Genomic DNA, 18420 nt, shown 5'->3' with positions numbered 1-18420 from the left:
GTCAGTGGGGAAAAAAAGGGGGACATCTATAATACTTTCAACAATAAAGATAAATTTGAAAAAAATTTTAAATAAAAAATAAAATTAAAAAATAAGAAAAAAGAACTGATGAATAAGTACTCAATATGATAGTGATTAAAATTTTTATGATTAAATTTATTAGAAATAATAAAAAAATAAATTAAAAAAGTGTCTGTGCGTGTGTGTGTGTGTGTGTTTTATAAGGATTTAGACACCAACTAGTAGCTTATCTCTGAAAAGTGAAATTTAGGGTGGAAGAGTTGGAGGGATGAAGTAAAGATCATCCATATTTCTGTATTATTTTGAATTTGTTACAATAAGACTATAATTGCTATTGTTAACTCTTGTAATTAACCCTAAGGAGTTATGAATTTAGGAAACTATTGATTTAATATATTCCCTGGAGGTCTACGATTATAGCTATAATGTCTAAAGTAAAGCAAAAAAAAGCAAATAACACACATTGCCATTTTTCTATCCACTCAGTCACAGAGTATAGTTTCTCCCAAAGAAATGCAACACATATCAAATGTTTCCAACAACAAAATTTGGAAAAATCATTCATGATGCCAGTATTTAGAAAGTATATCATAATATTTGTTTATTTGAATTGTAAACCAGTTACTTCCACATTTCAAAAACCATTACATATAATTTGTCATGACTTTCTGCAGAATTAGCATTTTGGAAGTAGAAAAACTATGTCTGATATGACTTGTGCAACAGAATTAGACTAAAGCAAGGCAGCCACTTTGGAGCTGAGAAAGCAGAGGCCCTTGCAGCTGACAGTCATCTAAGGACTATTCCAAACACAATAATTTGATGGTTGTTTTTTTTTTTTACCAACAGCTTTGATATAACATAAAACCACATTGAAGCTCTTCTCCAGAAACAAAACCTCAAATCCTATGGCTACTCTGAACAGAGAAACTACACCTGAGTTCACTACTGAAGATAAAATCTGGGCCAGTTTCTTCAATTTCCCTCCTCAACCAGGTGCCACCTCTCATTAAAATGCCTCCTAACTCAGTGGTCGGCAAACTCATTAGTCAACAGAGCCAAATATCAACAGTACGATGATTAAAATTTCTTTTGAGAGCCAAATTTTTTAAACTTAAACTTCTTCTAATGCCACTTCTTCAAAATAGACTCGCCCAGGCCGTGGTATTTTGTGGAAGAGCCACACTCAAGGGGCCAAAGAGCCGCCTGTGGCTCGCGAGCCACAGTTTGCCGACCACGGTCCTAACTGAATCAGTTCCCTCACATTGCTCTTCAGTAGCTGCTCTGATTATGCTTGACTTCTTTAATTAAAAAATATTAAATAGTTTATATGATTAAATATTAAATACGATGGATACCATATCTTCTGTTTTTCTGGTCCCTCCCCCAATACCTACACTTAGAACTATTATCTATCCACATTGGATAAATGCATCTAGAAAGCATAAGAAATCTAGATGGCAGTTAGATTTGGTTAAAGATGCCTAAGAGCCGAAACCGGTTTGACTCAGTGGATAGAGCGTCGGCCTGCGGACTGAAAGGTCCCAGGTTCGATTCCGGTCAAGGGCATGTACCTTGGTTGCGGCCACATCCCCAGTAGGGGGTATGCAAGAGGCAGCTGATCGATGTTTCTCTCTCATCGATGTTTCTAACTCTCTATCCCACTCCCTTCCTCTCTGTAAAAGAATCAATAAAATATATTTAAAAAAAAAAAAAAAAAGATGCCTAAGAAAGTGCATGTTCATTCCTGATTAATGCAAGGTTTTGCATGGCCTGCACAGGGCTAGACCCCTGAAGGGAAGGTAAAGATGTCTTACGTCGAGGGGTTCGCAGGCTAATGGGTACAGAAGCACATCAACAACTAATTTCAATTCAATGTGATCAGTGCCATACTCGAGGTAGATGAAGATCCTATGGAAACAGTGACTTTTCTGCTTTGTCATTGCATCTGAGGGTGGGAGGGGAATTGGAACAGAGATGCTGATGGCCATGAAGTTAAGGTAGTGTTTGCGCTGGGTCTTGAAGGATGCATAGCTGTGTACTGCGTGGAGAAGGGAAGAAAAAGCATTCCTGGCATAGAAAACAACATGTTCAAAGGTTTGGAGGCAAGCAAGCACGGAGCTGCTGGACATGAGTCGAGCCAGCCTATCGGGGGCACGACTATGAAGAGCCCAGAAAAACATGTTCAAGATTTTGGGCTTTATCCTTTAGGAATGGATCGATTTTCAAAGGTGTTTGTGCTGGAGATGGAAGCATGCAGGTACATGTTTCAGCATCATAAACCTGGCAGGAGGCAGATGGTAAAGAAGAGAGATGTCTCCTTGAAGGCAGGGAAACCAGCTAGGAGTCTACTGCCAAGTCCAGTAGGGGAGGGAGGTCCAAACCAAGGCAGCAGCACTGGAGAGAGGGGGGAGACAACGTTTTAAGGGAAGAAGGAGTGGCAAGGGTGAAGAGTAACTCTGTTTTCTGGCCAAGAACCTGAGAAGCCGGAAGGATGGTGATGCCACTAATTGGGGAGAAGTGGGGAGGGGGGTGGTACCTGGGAGCAGCTGGAAATTAGAGCCAAAAAGCAGCCAGTTCCTTCCACACACGTTTGGAAGAAATAAACCTAAATCTTCATTCATTTTGAAACTGTAGTGCTGATTCTTATAGACCCAGAAGTTTAATATAACCATAACTTAGGAGTTTTGTATAGGGAGAAAGGGAGTATTAAAAAGAAAAAATAGCAATAGTCAGAAAACAATCTCTAGGAAACCAGAAAAAAGAGAGAGAGAGAGAGAGTCTTATATCATGTTCAAAGTGACACTGGCAAACCGCAGGCTGTCTGTTGAAGGAGTCCTCTACAAAAGCAAATCCAACATATATCAAGAAGGCTATGACCTACTTGCTATCCTGGTCCATTGTCAGTCCAGACCCTTGCTCGACTAGTTTGGTTAAGTTCACGATTTCCTCTTTCAGGGCAAGAATCGTCTCCTTCGCCTTCTGCTCTTTATCATAGGCTGCGTCCACCATCTTCCAGGCCTTTTCAATTTCCTAGATGGGCCACAGGACATCATTGAGAAAAATCAAACATAGGGTTCCAGATGCAAGGTGAACTGGGTAAACAGAATAATAAAACCACTACAATCCAGTAGTCATTTATGGGGAAAGAAGATTATATAGTATACATTGTGCTTAAAATTTGTATTGAGTTACTGAATTATTCAACATGAGCTAATCCATGCTGAACATCAGTTTTTAAGGGGGTACTGGAAAAGGGTATTTTTTTCTTGTGTTGGTGAGTGTGGCTACAAAACTCACATACTTCAGGGGTGGCTATAATAGGAGGATGTTTCTAATAAAAATGTTAAGATATGAAAGCTTATGTGCTTTCCAAGTCCAGATTTTTTAAATAAGCTTTATCACATAAGGAATGATCTTGGCTCTAAGCCCTAACTGTGAAGCTCCTGATAGATTCTGAATTTTAAAAAATATATTTTGTCCTTAGGTTCCAAGTGAACTCCTAATGGCCATGTGAGCTTTAGAACAAGTCATAGCAAAGTAGTCTTTGCTGTGATGTAATTGTACACAATAGCCTTGGTAATTCCCATTTCCAGAAACTCAAGCCCAGGCCTTTCCATCAAATGCTTAGAGAGAAAGAACAAAACCCACAGCAATGACTCATGTAGCTTTGGCTTCCTTACTATTATGAAATGCATGGTTGAATATTAACATAAATACTTAAAAGTGAATTACAGCCTTCAAATAAATGAACAAAGCACAGTAAATATTGCAACAGTCTTGATTTTTACCCTGCCACTTTATTTTCTTGCAAAATTTCATCCATTGGTATGTGCATCCTTTACACAGGTAAGAACCTGTTGGCTTAAGGTAAAAACATATTCCATTTTCATGTTGACAAGGAATAAAATAAGTGGTAGAAAGTATTTAATTTAATTAAATAAATTAATGCTATTACAACAGAAAGAGATGGCCCTTGGGTTACAATTCAGTGATTTAAAACAAAGTGTCAGTTTATTGGGACATGTTTTTCTATAGCAACCATATGTACTATTTTTAGCAAAACAAATGAAGAATATTTAAATGAAAATATGATTATATGAAGATTTGTCCAAATCAACCCCACTAATTACATTTTAAGCAATTCATGACTTCCATTTCCAGTTTTTAAATTTACAATAAAAAGTGTGTTTTCATTATAAAATGAATTGGAGCCTTCTTTATGTTGATTTTTCAGCAAAGAGAAGGAAATGACAATAGGAAGAAAATAACACTTCAAAAAAGGTTGTTTCTAAGAAAACATGTCATATTTGGCACTAGTCTTGGAAATGTATTTGAAGTGGCTGACGTTTAATTTCATGACATCAAGGGAATTTCTTAAAAGTTTGTGAATTTTTTCTCATCACTAGGGTTTTAATCATAAATTAAGATGCCTTAACCTCTTATCACCCTGAAATCAACATGGAACATTTATGTTTTACCTTCAAAGTAATGCAACATGCTTCGGATGGAAAAGAAAGTGTAAGACAAAGCCAGACCAAATCCCTGTTCTGAGGAACTGGGAGGATCAAGGCAGAAGCAAAGAGATGCTAAGAGAAAATATGAACATTACTATTTGAGTATTTTCAAGCCAATATCTCCTAAAACAGTAAGAAACAAAAAAAGTGGGAATATGAAAATATCTTTAACAAGCTATCACTATGAGATATTTAATTACTCATCTTGTATCAAACAAGACACAGACATGCCAAGATCCCGAATATTGCTCTTACTTATCTCCAATTCTTTTGGCTGGCCCCGTATTTCTTCGAAACGAAGCCAGTGAAGTTTTACATTATTTTCTGGACAGGAAAACTCATCCAGCCTAATTATTTTCTTTGAACATGAACATTATTCCCTAGGTTTAATGAATACATAAATCATGTAAATTTTACCTTAATAACTCATTTACTACCAGCCCAGAGCTGTCGATATGATGAAAAGATGAGGTTTTAAACACAGGATGCATTTACATACAGGACGCAGCTCTCCACTGATTTCGTCTCTAGAAGATCACTGACCTTTTTCAAGGAGGCGATGGTGGTCTGGTCATCCTGAGAGAGCTTCAGGGCAGTGGCGACCTTCGCGGAATTAACCACAATCTCCGCATTCAGTTCTCTGCATTTGGCCATCAGACGCTTTTCATTTTCATAAGACTTTTTCATAACAGCATGAAGCTTCTCATATTCAACCCTAAATTTCTCCAGACTTTTGTCTCCTAAAAGTTCATTCAGAACCTCCTGAAAATCCCTTTCGATTTCTTCAAATGCAGTTTCTTCCAGCACTGCTTTGTCACTCTTTTCCTGTACCGAAGAGCAGGGGTGGGAATGAGCATTGCGACATTTACACCATGACTGTTCAGAAATTGCTGTGAATATCCATGAATAAAAGGCCTTCAGACAAGCCAATTAAAAGCCCTGACAATTAGAACATTTAAGACTATATGTCGGGAAGGGAAAAACTATATGATGTTCATCCCCTGATGCTATAAGACATACAGGGGTGGGCAAAAGTAGGTTTACATTTGTACGTACACAAAACACAGAGTTTATTCCTGTGTTATTATTTATTAATTATTGTACTATTTATTTGTATAACAATTGTAAACCTACTTTTGCCCAACCACCCTGTATATAATATTTCCTATCATATGGTGTTGTTATGGATTGGATCAAATAGGATAATTCATGTTCAACACTTAGCCAAGTGCCTGGCAAACAGTAGGCACTCAACAAATTTTTATAGCTGTTACAATGAATTTTTATAGCTGTACCAAACCCTAATCTGTTTTCATTTCATCCTACTTCTTACTGCCCACAGGATTACAGAAGGAGTCCACAGCATGTTGGGGTCAGACATAGGAAGATTTTGGTATAAATACCATGAAATAACACATACTCACAGTGAAACCCATAAGAAATATGCAATTGTCTCCTACAAGATATTCCATCATTTTTATCCCTTAAGAAAATCAGGTCGTCTCCACAAGTGTACTGAAATGCTCCCTGTGCAATGTTCATGGGCCTTTTCCATGATTATCTAGACAACAAGTTCTTAAAACTATCAGCCCAGATACACAAATGTAATTCAAGCAAGTCTGGCTATGACTTAGATGAGAACCCAGGAGTTAGTTATATAGGATTTCTTATTTCCCCAATGTATGGGTTGAATCGTGCCCCCCCCCCAAAGTTATGTTGAAGCTCTAACCCCAGTACTTATTAATCTAACTTTATCTGGAAATAAAAGTCATTGCATATATAATTAGTTAGGTTGAGGTTATACTGGAGGAGGGTGTATCCTAACCCAGGTGTCCTTATAAAAGGAGGGTGAGTGGATTATAACTTTGTGGGGTAATGGATGTTAACCAAACTTACTGTGGTAATCATTTTGCAGTATATACATGTATCAAATCATTATATTGTATACCTAAAACAAATATAATGTTACATATCAATTATATCTCAATAAAAACGAGTGGATGGGGTGTGGATTTGGACACAGACACTCACAGGAAAGTGCCATGTGAAGACAGAGGCAGAGATTAGACTAATGCAGCTCCAAGCCAAGGCAACTCTACATATCTTTGGTTTTCAAAAACATCTGTACCCTTGATTAATTTCTAAAGATGGCATGCAAGCAAAACAGAGCCCACATCTTAAAATAGACTTCTGAGTTACGAGCATATCTATAACATTTCATGTAACAATGTTAGTACTAATGTTAAATTCAACAGAAGTCTTCTTCCTGACTAAAAGCAGATTATTGCAATTCCACAAAGGAGGAAAGAGCCATATTAAGGAAATATGGAGCCGCTGCCGCTGTGTGCTTTCCCCTTGTTGATGCTAAACATGAGCACACACAAAAATTCATCATGGCAATGCTCTCAGCTCCATCCCTGTAAATGGTATTAATGTCAACACTTGATCACCAGCCTAATGATTTATTGGCAGACCAGGCTTTCCCTGTACACCTGGCCCTTAGCACAGGAGTAGGAAAATATCGGAGAAAGAAAAGTTTTAAAGAAACTTGGATGAACAAAAGAAATGTGCTCCTATTTCTATTTTTAAAATATACTGTTAAAAGAAAAGCAAAAATTGTCTCCTGGCTGTGACCAACAACCAGTTGGCATATAAAGCTATCTATCTGGGAAGCATGGTTTCAACAGGAACTAATCAGAGAGGAACTGGGTTGCTCCTTCATCCAACACCTATCTATTGAGTGTTTACTATCTGCCAGGCACTGTTCTGGGTGCTGGGTATACCAATTAGTGGGGAGAAGGAAAAGGGAAAGAGAGCCCCAATGAAAAATGAGGCCAGAGTGGGAATTAAGACTTATGAAAGCGGAGGTAAGAAAAAGTTGGCTGAGATCAAGTGAGAAGAAAAATAGAAAAGAATAAGGGGAGATAATGGTAGGAAAGGAAGACTGGGGAAATCATTATTTCATCGTATTGGTATCTGGGGCTAATGTATGGAAAATGAAGAAGAGTGAAATAAACCAATGACTAGTGGGAAGCAGAGGAAATACTCAAAAGCAAGTAATAGGAGGAAAAGGGAGAATTAGAAGGAATGGGAGGAGAGAAGATGGGAAGAAAAGAAATATGAGTAAGTGTGAGCAGTGGGGAAAAGAAATGTGGCCCTGGCAGCGTGGATATGAGAGAGACAAGGGGGGATGGAGCCCAGGCAGTGAGGAAGATAGAGGGTATGAAAGAGATTGTATGATAAGGAGAGGGAACTCTTGGCCATGGAAGATGGAGTTTAGAAGGGGAGATTAGACAGGGAGGACATGGAATGCTGAGGGGATGTGAATGGTGTAGAGGAGACATGAGAATCAAGAGGGGTGGGAGTATGATGGTGGTGACAGGAGCTGGGACCAGGGCTGGCCTCATGGGTGGGAGACGAAGGCAATTGCATAGGGCCCCTTGCTCAGACTGGCCCCAACCCCCCAGTTTACTACTCTACTGTCTCATCTTGAAATTCTTAATAAATCTTAACAAGGGGCTCTGAATGTTCATTTTTCATTGAGCCCCACAAATCCTATAGCTGATCCTGAATGGGACTGACCATGTGATGGGTGAAATGGGGGAGAGCTCTGATAGGGCCGCAAAGGATTCTGGTAAGGCCTTGTTGGACGGGGACTATGAATGGCAAGTGATGACAGGGACTTGACATGGAAGTGATAAACGAGGGTGCTAATGGACAGACAGCTGTCTTTAAAGGGTTGCAGAGATTACCCCTCATCAGTGAGGCTGAAGATGGGGTGTGCTACAATGTTGGGGCGTGAATAAAGGCTGCAAGATCATAACACAATGGCCAAGGATAACACGGGGCAGTGGTGATGGGCTGAAGAACTTAATGAAGATGTGTCACAGAAGGTGACCAGTTGATAGGGAATCATGGTGTGCTGTGTGCTCCATCCCTGTAAATGGTATTAATGTCAACACTTGATCACCAGCCTAATGATTTATTGGCAGACCAGGTTTTCCCTGTACACCTGGCCCTTAGCACAGCAGTAGGAAAATGGGGGAGAGCATGGTTTCAACAGGAACTAATCAGAGAGGACCCCTATACAAGGGTCAGTGAATAGGGGTGACAGTAGATATCTCCTAAGCCTTCTTGTAGGTCCCATCAGTCCGTGACACATCAATATGTCTATGTGTCTCTCTCTTGCGGCTCAAAATGTAGGAGTGGGTGCCTGTCGTGCATTTCCTACCGCGCCTAGCACAGCGCCAATGTAATAGTTGGTGTGTGTGTGGGGGGGGGGGGGGGGGGCGGAACAGAGAGGAGGGGGACCCACCCAATTGAAGGAGGGGCAGGAGGTAATGGGGCCAGAGCCAACTGGGACAGGGGGGTGGGGTGAGGTTAGGCTATTCATGGGGAAAATATTGGACTCCGTGGGTCTGACAGAGGATAAGTGGACAGTAGGAGAGGAGCAAGGGCGGGGAAGGGGGTCGAGCGAGAGGCGACGGAGAGGGGCGCTGACTCCTGACCTCGGCCATCCTGACGCTCTCTGCGGGTAGCCCCAGGGGCTGCTGTGGAGGTCGCAGAAACCCGGCGGGACCCTGAGGAAAGGGCTGTGCACTGGCCCCAGCGTCTAAAACCGCGCCACGTTATTTCTATTTCCGGCGGGGGGGCGGGGGCTGGCGGCGCCAGCAGACGCCGTGGCGTCCTCCCGTCGCCTGGCAACCGCCACGCTCTCTCAGGACGCTGCGGAGTTTCGAAGGGGGAGGCGCCCCTGAGGCTCCCACGGGGGCCACGTGCTTCCTAGAAATATGCAGATCTCCTCAATGGGGCGGGGCCAAGGAAATAAGGGGGCGGTGCCTCTGAGAAGCCCGGAGGAGTCCCAAGGTGTGCACAGAAGTTAGAAATTGCCAAGAGAAAGGAGAGAGCGAATGGCTGGAGGCAACGGAGAAAGAGGACTGTGGAAGGGACAGGGAGCCGGCAAAGCAGAGCCCAAAGACTAGTGCTTATGAGGAAATGTGGACCGGACGGTTCTGGATGGGGAAGGGCCGGCAGCCACCCTCTGTGACAGAGACTCTGTCAGGGGAACAAGAAATCATCTCAATTAGAGTCAATACCACCCCTTAGGAAGCAGTTACTGTGTGTAAAACACAGGCAGGAAAAACGAAGATAGAGAAACTACGGGCTCTGCCTTTAAAGAGTTTGGTCACTAGTGTGAGAAAAAATAGGGTGCAGAGTTCAAGACACCCTGGGAAAACGTATTTGAACCACATTGTGAAAATCTGCTCTTCTCTCAAGATATCTCTCTCTCTCTCTCTCTCTCTCTCTCTCTCTCTCTTTCTCTCTCTCTCTCTCTCTCTTACCCCCTCTCTCCCCATCCCGCCCTCTCTCTCTCCTTCCCCACTCTCTCTCTTCATGAATCATGCAAGACCCCTCTAGTTCTACTTTTTCCCCTTTATCCCCATCCTACCTTCATCCTCAGCCCCTTGGCATTCATGCTACTGTGCTGGGCTATGTAATTTGAAGTATGTATACCATTTTTATTAGTGCATTTGTAAGTGTTTGATAATGGTATCAGACTTTAGGGGTCATCTTATTTTCTACTTTTTTCACTCGACGTTCTTTTTCAGGATCTATCCCTGTTGCAGTTGGTGTTGTCATCCCAGTTCGTTGCTTCTGATTGCTGCATAGGACCCTGTATTGGACACCCACACATTTCACTTCTACCTCCCAAGTGATGGACACCAAGGCTGCCTCCGCATCTCTAACACCACCAACAAACAATGCAGCGATGATTGTCTGTGGTCCTTTATAGATCTGTGTGCAAGTTCCTCTGAAACATACACCTAGGAGTGAGATTGTTACCGTCATAGGGAATGCACAGGGTCATAGCATTTGCTTATGCAACGAAGATGTCTCCTTTTCTTCCCAAAAGAGCTCTGTTCCCTAGTCAAGTCATGAACCTAGAAGGCTGACCACCCAGAAGTTATGCCTGTTTCAAATTCACCTGCCCAGTGGTGAACTCCATTTTCCAATGCCACAAAGTTGTCTAGCAGCTTGATGGAAGCCTGAGTACTTACCTTCACCAAGTACTGCTAGATTGCACACCGCAATTGCTGCCCTCCACCCTAGTGTAAGGGTTTCTGTCCCCCACTCCCATCCTTGCCAGCATGTGGTAGTTACTTATTTAAAAATCCATATAGTGTTTACTAAGTGCCAAATGCTAAGTGCCTTATAAATACTGACTCATCTAATTAGCCAATTTTTAAAATTTTCTGTCAATATTGAATAGCATCAACACATTTTTAATTAGCATTTCTCTAACTACTAGTAATATTGAGCATCCTATATAATAATCCTATACAATAAAAGGGTAAAATGCAAATAGACCGAATGGTGGAACAACTGGTCGCTATGACACATGCTGACCACGAGGGGGCAGAACACAGGAGCACCACTCAGCCAGAAGCCAGGCTCACAGATCATGGCTCACGGCTGGCGAGCAGGCCTAAGCCATCAGTCGGACATTCCCCGAGAGCTCCCAGACTGCTAGAGGGCGCATGCCGGGCTAAGGGACCCTCCTCAGTGCATGAATCTCATGCACCAGGCCTCTAGTTTCTTTATATATATGCATAAGCCACTTAGGATTCACGAACTGTCTATTTATAGCCTTTGCCTGTTTTTCTATTGGTCTTTTTCTTTTTGATTTGCCAGAGGCTTTTGTAAAGTCTGGACATTAATCTGCTTTCAAAGACTGGACATTTTGTCTGTGATGTCCTTTGTAGAACAATGATCCTTAATTTTGTAACCCTTTTTTAATATTTTTTAATTTTTACTAGAGGTCCAGTGCACAAAATTCATGCACTGGTAGGGTCCCTAGCAGTTGCCAGTTGTCAGCCAGGGCCTCCCTTCCCCTGGATGCCTGCTGCTGCCAGCCCTGGGCTGGGGGGGAGGGGCCATGGGCAGTTGGCCAGCAGCCCTGCCCCCGGTCGAACTCCCAGTCAAACTCCTGTTGGAGGGGACAACTTGCATATTATGCTTTTATTATATAGGATATGCTTTTTCAGTGTGATTTAAAAATACCTTCAAGGTTATCAAGATATTCTCTGTCATTTTCTTCTATTAGCTTCATGGTTTTACTTTTTCATATTCAGTTCTCTAATCCATCTAGGGTTCATCTTTGTATATGTATGAGACAAGGATTTGATTTAATTTTTCTCAATGGAGCGAGCCAATTTTTCTACATCTTGGTTCCTAAATACACATGGGTCTGTCCTGAGATCTCTGGTTTGTTCCTCGGTCAGTACCAGGGTTTTGTAGCTAGTTGTCATGGTTAAAGGGCAAGGCCCCCATCCTTACTTCTTTGGTCAAAATTACATTAGCTGTTCATGAACCTTTACCATCCCATATAATTTTATTTGATGTTGTTCAAGTTCCTCATGAGAAATTTTACTTGGAAATCATTGAATTTATGAATTAATATTGAAAAAATTAATATTTATACAATGATATCTTATTCATGAACTGAGACTGCTTATCTGGTAGACAAACAGAACAAAATATGGATGAGGCATTGTGTGCATGGAGGTGATGGGAGAGGTATCAAATGAAGCTGAAGAAGCAGGTTGAACCAAACTGTAAGCCAAGCTAACAGAAATGAGGTGGACCTGGGCAGGCATCAGGTCTCGGGTTACTTGTATGTTTACGGGAAACCTGACAACACATTGGGTGGGACCGCCAGCTGTGGGACCACCATGATCTAGAGGGACTCCATAACATTCCTAAAGGGTCATACCATCAGAGTGACCTAGCCATCCATTTCTTATACTATTGTGGGGCTCTGTGTCTTCTGGTTTCCTAGTTATTTCTTAAAGGACCATTGCACAAGCAGGTGGCCTGCCGAGGCAACAGTAACCCAATCCAGAAAACACTCTTTTTAAGTACCTGTTACATAGCAGGCACAGGCAGGCACAAAAACCACAGAGGTGACTAAGGCAGAGTCACTTCCCTTTCCACTGGGGGAAAGGAAGAAAGAGAAGTCTGCAATTCTAACGCAATGTGATGGTATCGTTTAGAACATGCATGTCAACAGAGAGCACACAAGTGCTCAGAAAATCTAGACACTGATACTCGAGAGCATTACTTATAAGGCAGGTAAAGAAAGACCCGAGCATGGGAAATCAGGGAACCACAAGAGGTTGAAAGGAATGTGGCATGGTCAACTCAGAGGAAGGATATGTATGTGGACATGAACATGGATGAATGAATAAATGAGAGCATGGGTGGTTGGACAAATTAATATATGCTGATGAGAGAAAATGCTTCGCTTCTGATTTTTCAGATTACTGAAAAACTCTCCAACCTGCTCCCCTTTGTTGTTGTAATACAAAGGAACACTAGGTGGCATCATAGTACCAAAAGTCCTCACCTTTTAGAGCCTCTAGGAATAGCACACCCACCAAGATTGGGTTGGCCCCTAAGTTAGACAAATAAAAAGTGCTTCTATCAATTTCATTTCTCATTACAGCCAATGAACTTATTTATTGAGCACCTACTATGTTCCCAGGCCTGTGCTGCACACTGTGCAGGCTATGAAGGAGTTGAAAGGGTTTCCTCCCTAAAGGAGCATGAGGAGAAGCCAAACATGCATGCCATCTTTCCCACACACAAAAAGATTTTAAAACAGTCCAAGGCAGGATGTAATAAGCACTGAAGTGAAGATGTCAAGACATACTATCCAATGTAATCTGACCCCTTTGACCTCCTGGTGCCTTCCTACCGCTCCTTGTCACGCTCAATTCCTCAATTCCTCATATGTCTTGTTCTTTCCCACTACTTGAAATTCACGAACACTGAGCTCTCTGTCTAGAATACTCAGCCCTCCCTCTTCACCTGGCTGATGCCCATGCATCCTTCCTCCAAATCTCACTTCCTCAGGGAGGCCTTTCCTGACCAACCCCCCAACACCAGACTATCTTTTCCAAGTACCATGTGTTCCATTAGACCATCCCACAATGGTAACTAATTATGTATTCATGGAAATGGTCATTTAATATCTGTCTTCTCTGCCAGGCTGTCAAACAACAAGAAGACAAAGATCACATGTGTCTTGTTCAGCCCTGTCTCCACTGGTGTTATGGGCTGAATGGCATCCCCCTAAAATTCATATGTTGAACCCCTAACCCCCACCTCACCTCCCCCCCTCCCCAAGTACATCAGAATGTGACTGTTTGGAGATAGGGCCTTTAAAGAAGTGATTAAGTTAAAATGAGGCCATTTGGGTGGTTCCTAATCCAATCTGACTGATGTAAGAAGAGGACATTTGGACACACAAAGAGACACCAGGGAAGCACACACACAGAGGAATGACACAACGAGAAAGAGGCCATCTACAAGCCAGGCAGAGAGGCCACCGGAGAAACCAAACACCTTGACCTTCGACTTCCAGGCTCCAGAACTGTGAGCTAATAAATTTCTGTTGTGTAAGCCACCCAGTCTGTAGTTCTTTATTATGGCAGCCCCAGCAAACTAATATAAATGACCATCACGCCTTTCAGTATGTAACTATTAAGTGAATGACTATTGAATAAGGACTATCCAGTGAAGGGTGGCATTATTAGGGAAAGGTACATGGTAGACATAGCTCTTGTACTTGACCTTAAATGCTACATGGAATTATAGACATGGAAGAACATAGAAGAAATTCCAAATATGGGAAATAACATTGGGTAGATACCAAGGCAAACATGCAAAAACCCTGCAATGGGGAGGAGGGTAGAGGTCCCTATCAGGGGCTAGTGGGCACTAATGTTGATAAGAGGTTGTAGGTGAATAGTGGGGCTTTGGAAGGATAGCAGAGAAGCAGCTGCAAACTCAGAGACCAGGGACAGCCGTGAACACATTCACTCACTCTGCCAGATAATTGAATATGTGATCATGAGCTGTACTACCTCTGCAAACCCCCTTTTTTAAACCTGGATATAAGTGCCTCCTATAGCACCCTCCTAGGGCGTCTAATAAGAACAGTGTTATGTACACAGTGCTCACCTCTTCAACAGCACCCAGGGAGGACATAACGTGAAACGCTAATATGCAGACCTACATGGAAATCCCCAGCCTGCAATGCAAAGCAACTGGGCCTTAAAAAGAAGCTACTCCTCTAATGGATCGCAGAGGTCCTAGAAGCAATGGTGGGGGATCCTACACAGCCCATAATCCTCTAGTGAAACTGTTAAGGATGATGTTATTAGTGAGACTAGTAACTCCCACCCAGAAATATGTTTTTTCTCCCTAAAGCCAAAATGTTCTGGATGGCCCTCCCTGCCCCACAGGGTCATAGCTAGCAGGGTCAGGAGTGGGCATCTAACCCACATAAGGCCAATTCTATTATTTTTCCTGGGGATTTATAGTTGGGACCAAGCCTTGCAAGCCATTCAGTGCTGGGGCCTAGAACTGAGTATATGTGAAACCCAGGAGAGGCAGAGAAAGGTAGGCTGCATAGAGGGAAGAAAAAAGCAAATGAACGGGGAGAGGGAACCCACAGGCCCAGGAGATAAAAGGAAAGTTGAGGGCCAGGGGGCTTCCTTGGCTGTTGGTGCCCCTTCCGTTTCTCGTTACAGAGCCTTCGGAGGCCCAGCAACACCTGCTTTCTTGGGTTCTGCTAGATCATCTGCATCTTCCTAACAAAGTCACCTTATTTGTTTCATCTCGATGAAGTGACTTTCCATTGCTTATACTTGCCCCCACTCCAAAATAAAGCCCCAAAGCCTTGACCAACATAGGTCTTATTTGTAGAATCATTCTTGTGAAATCTCTGGATTTAGAATCCATGAAATCTAAAACCTGCATCGTCAGCCCCCAACAACCTGGTAAAAACTGCTCGGGCCATCATATCTAACATTTCTCCTCCAGCCTGTTGGGAAGATTAAAAGCCCACGTGTTGCAGAAAATTGTTATCATTTATCAGCTGACCCCCATGCTCACCTGAGATGACAGAGCAGAGTCCCAGCTGGCTAGTGCTTTCAAAACTGTTCGGACCATATTTTATTTCTTTAATCTGAGCCGTTTCCAGCCTGCTGCAGAGGTAACTTAACAGAACATGTGTGGAGCGTTTGACATGGGTTCCCAAAGGGCCTTCATACAAACTCCCCTCTTGATACCAGAGGAGGCAACAAAGCTCGGGCAGATTTATTAGGAAGACTGAAAGGTCAGGCATAAGGATGAAGCAGCCGGCAATCTGCCACCGCAGATCAGTTTTGCCAGGAGAAGGAGACGACAGTGTCACAACCACCCAGTCATCTTACCTGCCTGGAATTTTATTGGCTTAACAGCAACGGCACTTCTCCCAGTCAGATTACTTTTGAGTGTGACTAGGCTAGCTCTTTCAGTTGGTGCTTCTTGCCCAAGAGGCCAAGGTCACAGTTTGATGTCCTACCTAAAACTAGTGGTGACTTGCTAACCAGATTGGTTAAAAAGACTAAATGGCTACACATAACCTGTTCCCACCACAAATAAATTGAATAAGTGAGTGAATAAGTAAGTAAATTAATTAATAAATAGATTTTTTTTCAAAATCAGAGCACCCATCCCTTGGAGTACGGGTCAATGCTTTTATTTCTACTATCTCCTGGAAAAAAAAAATACATTTTCAAATACCTCTAGACTTTACCTGTGCAGGTCCCTTGTCTGAAATGTCCTACTTTATCCAATGAGTTTTTCAAGACTCAGCTCACTGTCGCTTCCTCCAGGAAGTCTTTCCCAGTTTGGCACTCCTCTCTGTGTTGCTAGAAAACCTAATTCTCCTTCTATCAATAGACTGTATTTTAATCATGTGTTTATTTCTATGTCTTTCCCAAAAGACTGGAAGGACCAGTGTTTTCTGTAATATATCTATGGTGCTGATACATAAGAGACACATAAAATAGAAAGTTTGCTGGAGAAAAGAAGGAAGGAAAGGAAGGAAGAAAAGAAGAAAGAAGGATGAAATTAGCTTATACACTCAGACACACAGCAACTACTCCTGGGAATCAGTGGTGATTGAGGGAAGTTAAAAGCTATTGGAACACAAATATTTAAGATTCTAACTTAGGTGAACAGAACCACCTCCAAGTACACACTAGATCCCCAAGCAGAAGTACTAAGAATTACAATGAAATGCATTTATCTCATTTCTCTTCCCATCCTGATGCAAATGACAACCAACCAAGTTTGTTATTTTAAAAACCCACAGGGCCAATACACAGTAGATACTCAAGTTGATGCCCTGCTTCTCATTGCAGCAAAGATAGACATCTATAAAATGAAACTCTTTGCTATGTTAAAGGAATAGGTTGCTTTCTTTCCAATATCTGCTGCCAGATCTACTGAATAATTTCAGCAGCAGAGAATGCCTGCTGAGCTCCTACTGTGAACAGGTGTTCTCCGAGGCAATTCGAGGGAAGCAAAAAGCCTGAACAAATCCCAACCCCCACCTCCCCAAGGAGCTTGAAACCCAATTTAAGCTAAGCAGGATACTTCAAATCTACAGGATGGCAGAGACCTATCTAAAATGCCATTATATTTTAGAATCTAATACCAGAGTCCGCAAACTCTTTCTGTATAGGACCAGATTAAGATATATTTTGGGTTTCGTGGGGCACATGGTCTCTGTAGCAGCTACTCCACTCTGCCATCATAGCACAAAAGCAGCCACCAACAATACTTAAATGAATGGGCGTGGTTGTGATCCAGTAAAACTGTATTTACAGAAACAGGTGTTGCCCTGGAGTTGGCCCACTGGCCATAGTTTTCCACAATGCCTACCATATAGTAGGTGCTCAAATATTTATTGAATGACTAGATACATGGATGAAGGTTTTCCTAAAATTACAGCATGGTGATTTGTTTTAAAGCCCCTGTGTCTCATCTTTAGACATTAACTCCTGGGAGACCAATAAATACCTACTGACCAGAAATGAGCTTGATAGAAATTATCTGAGCATCTTTCCTACTCTAAGCGATGTATGGATGGAAACTTAACATGTATAAGCCACTAAGAGCTGCCATGTCATAACAGAGCTGTGAGCAACAAGGTTGCTTTAAAGGAGCAATTTTTTCAAACTGTAGATCATGACTCAATACATGGTAACCTGTAATTTTTCTCAAAAAAAGGGTAAGAGATGGAATAGAAAAAGAGGGAATATTCCAGGGTATATCACAAATAGTAAACCTAAGGATTATTTTTAAAGAAACTTTCTATTATAACTCCCTTGTGTATAAGTATATTGGGTTCTAAGGTAAAGTGCACTTTCAAAACAGTTTGAAAAATATTCTAACTATTGTAATTTCATTTGTGGGGAAATTCAGTGCTGTACATTTGAAGGGGATTTACTATGAACATGATATTAGAATCATAGCTAAGGACAAGATTCTGGAGCCAAGTTTCTGTTTTAAATCCTAACTCTGCCACTTACTAGCTGTGTGTGCTTGGGTAAGTTACTTAGCCTCTTTAGGCCTCATTTCTTCATCTGTTAAATGGGAATGCTAATGACACCTACTGTATGCGGTTATGATGATAATTAAATGAGTTGTTATTTGTAAAGTGCTTAGAGTACTGCCTAGTACCTAGTGTAAGTTTTAGCTATTATTATGTTGTCTCTAAGCAAAAGGGTGACCTTTATATGTGACCTAACTTCTCCGGGCTTCATTTATGTTGGTAAATAATCTCTACAGGCCCTGCTGGCTCCAACATGCCTGGAGGAGGTGGAGGAGTTCCCAGGACAGACTTTGAGTAAAGAAATAGCCAATGGCAAATCATCCATCCTGTTCAACTGACACCTTTGAGGTCTCAGCCAAGCAGTCTGTTCCAATGATACATCCTGTAAGCCAACTTGTTATTATCTCTCAAAATTGCATGCAAAGGTGA

At 41.9% G+C, this 18420-nt stretch overlaps 1 protein-coding gene across 1 annotated transcript in view; it reads right to left on the bottom strand.

The window, feature by feature from the left end:
* Nucleotides 1–9141, bottom strand: part of CFAP58 (cilia and flagella associated protein 58) — an 85678-nt gene extending 76537 nt beyond the window's left edge. The window contains exons 1-3 of the mRNA XM_008144410.3: nucleotides 9047–9141; nucleotides 5082–5363; nucleotides 2906–3054 (exon numbers count right to left, since the gene is read on the bottom strand). Of these exons, the coding sequence (XP_008142632.1) occupies nucleotides 2906–3054; nucleotides 5082–5363; nucleotides 9047–9055 (440 nt within the window). The 5' untranslated portion in view covers nucleotides 9056–9141. The remainder of the gene's footprint in view (nucleotides 1–2905; nucleotides 3055–5081; nucleotides 5364–9046) is intronic.
* Nucleotides 9142–18420: the final 9279 nt, after the last annotated feature.

Source organism: Eptesicus fuscus, chromosome 17 (assembly GCF_027574615.1).
Source record: "Eptesicus fuscus isolate TK198812 chromosome 17, DD_ASM_mEF_20220401, whole genome shotgun sequence".
NCBI lineage: Eukaryota > Metazoa > Chordata > Mammalia > Chiroptera > Vespertilionidae > Eptesicus > Eptesicus fuscus.
The sequence above is the reverse complement of the archived record's forward strand: the minus strand, read 5'-3'. Positions and strand labels throughout refer to the sequence as shown.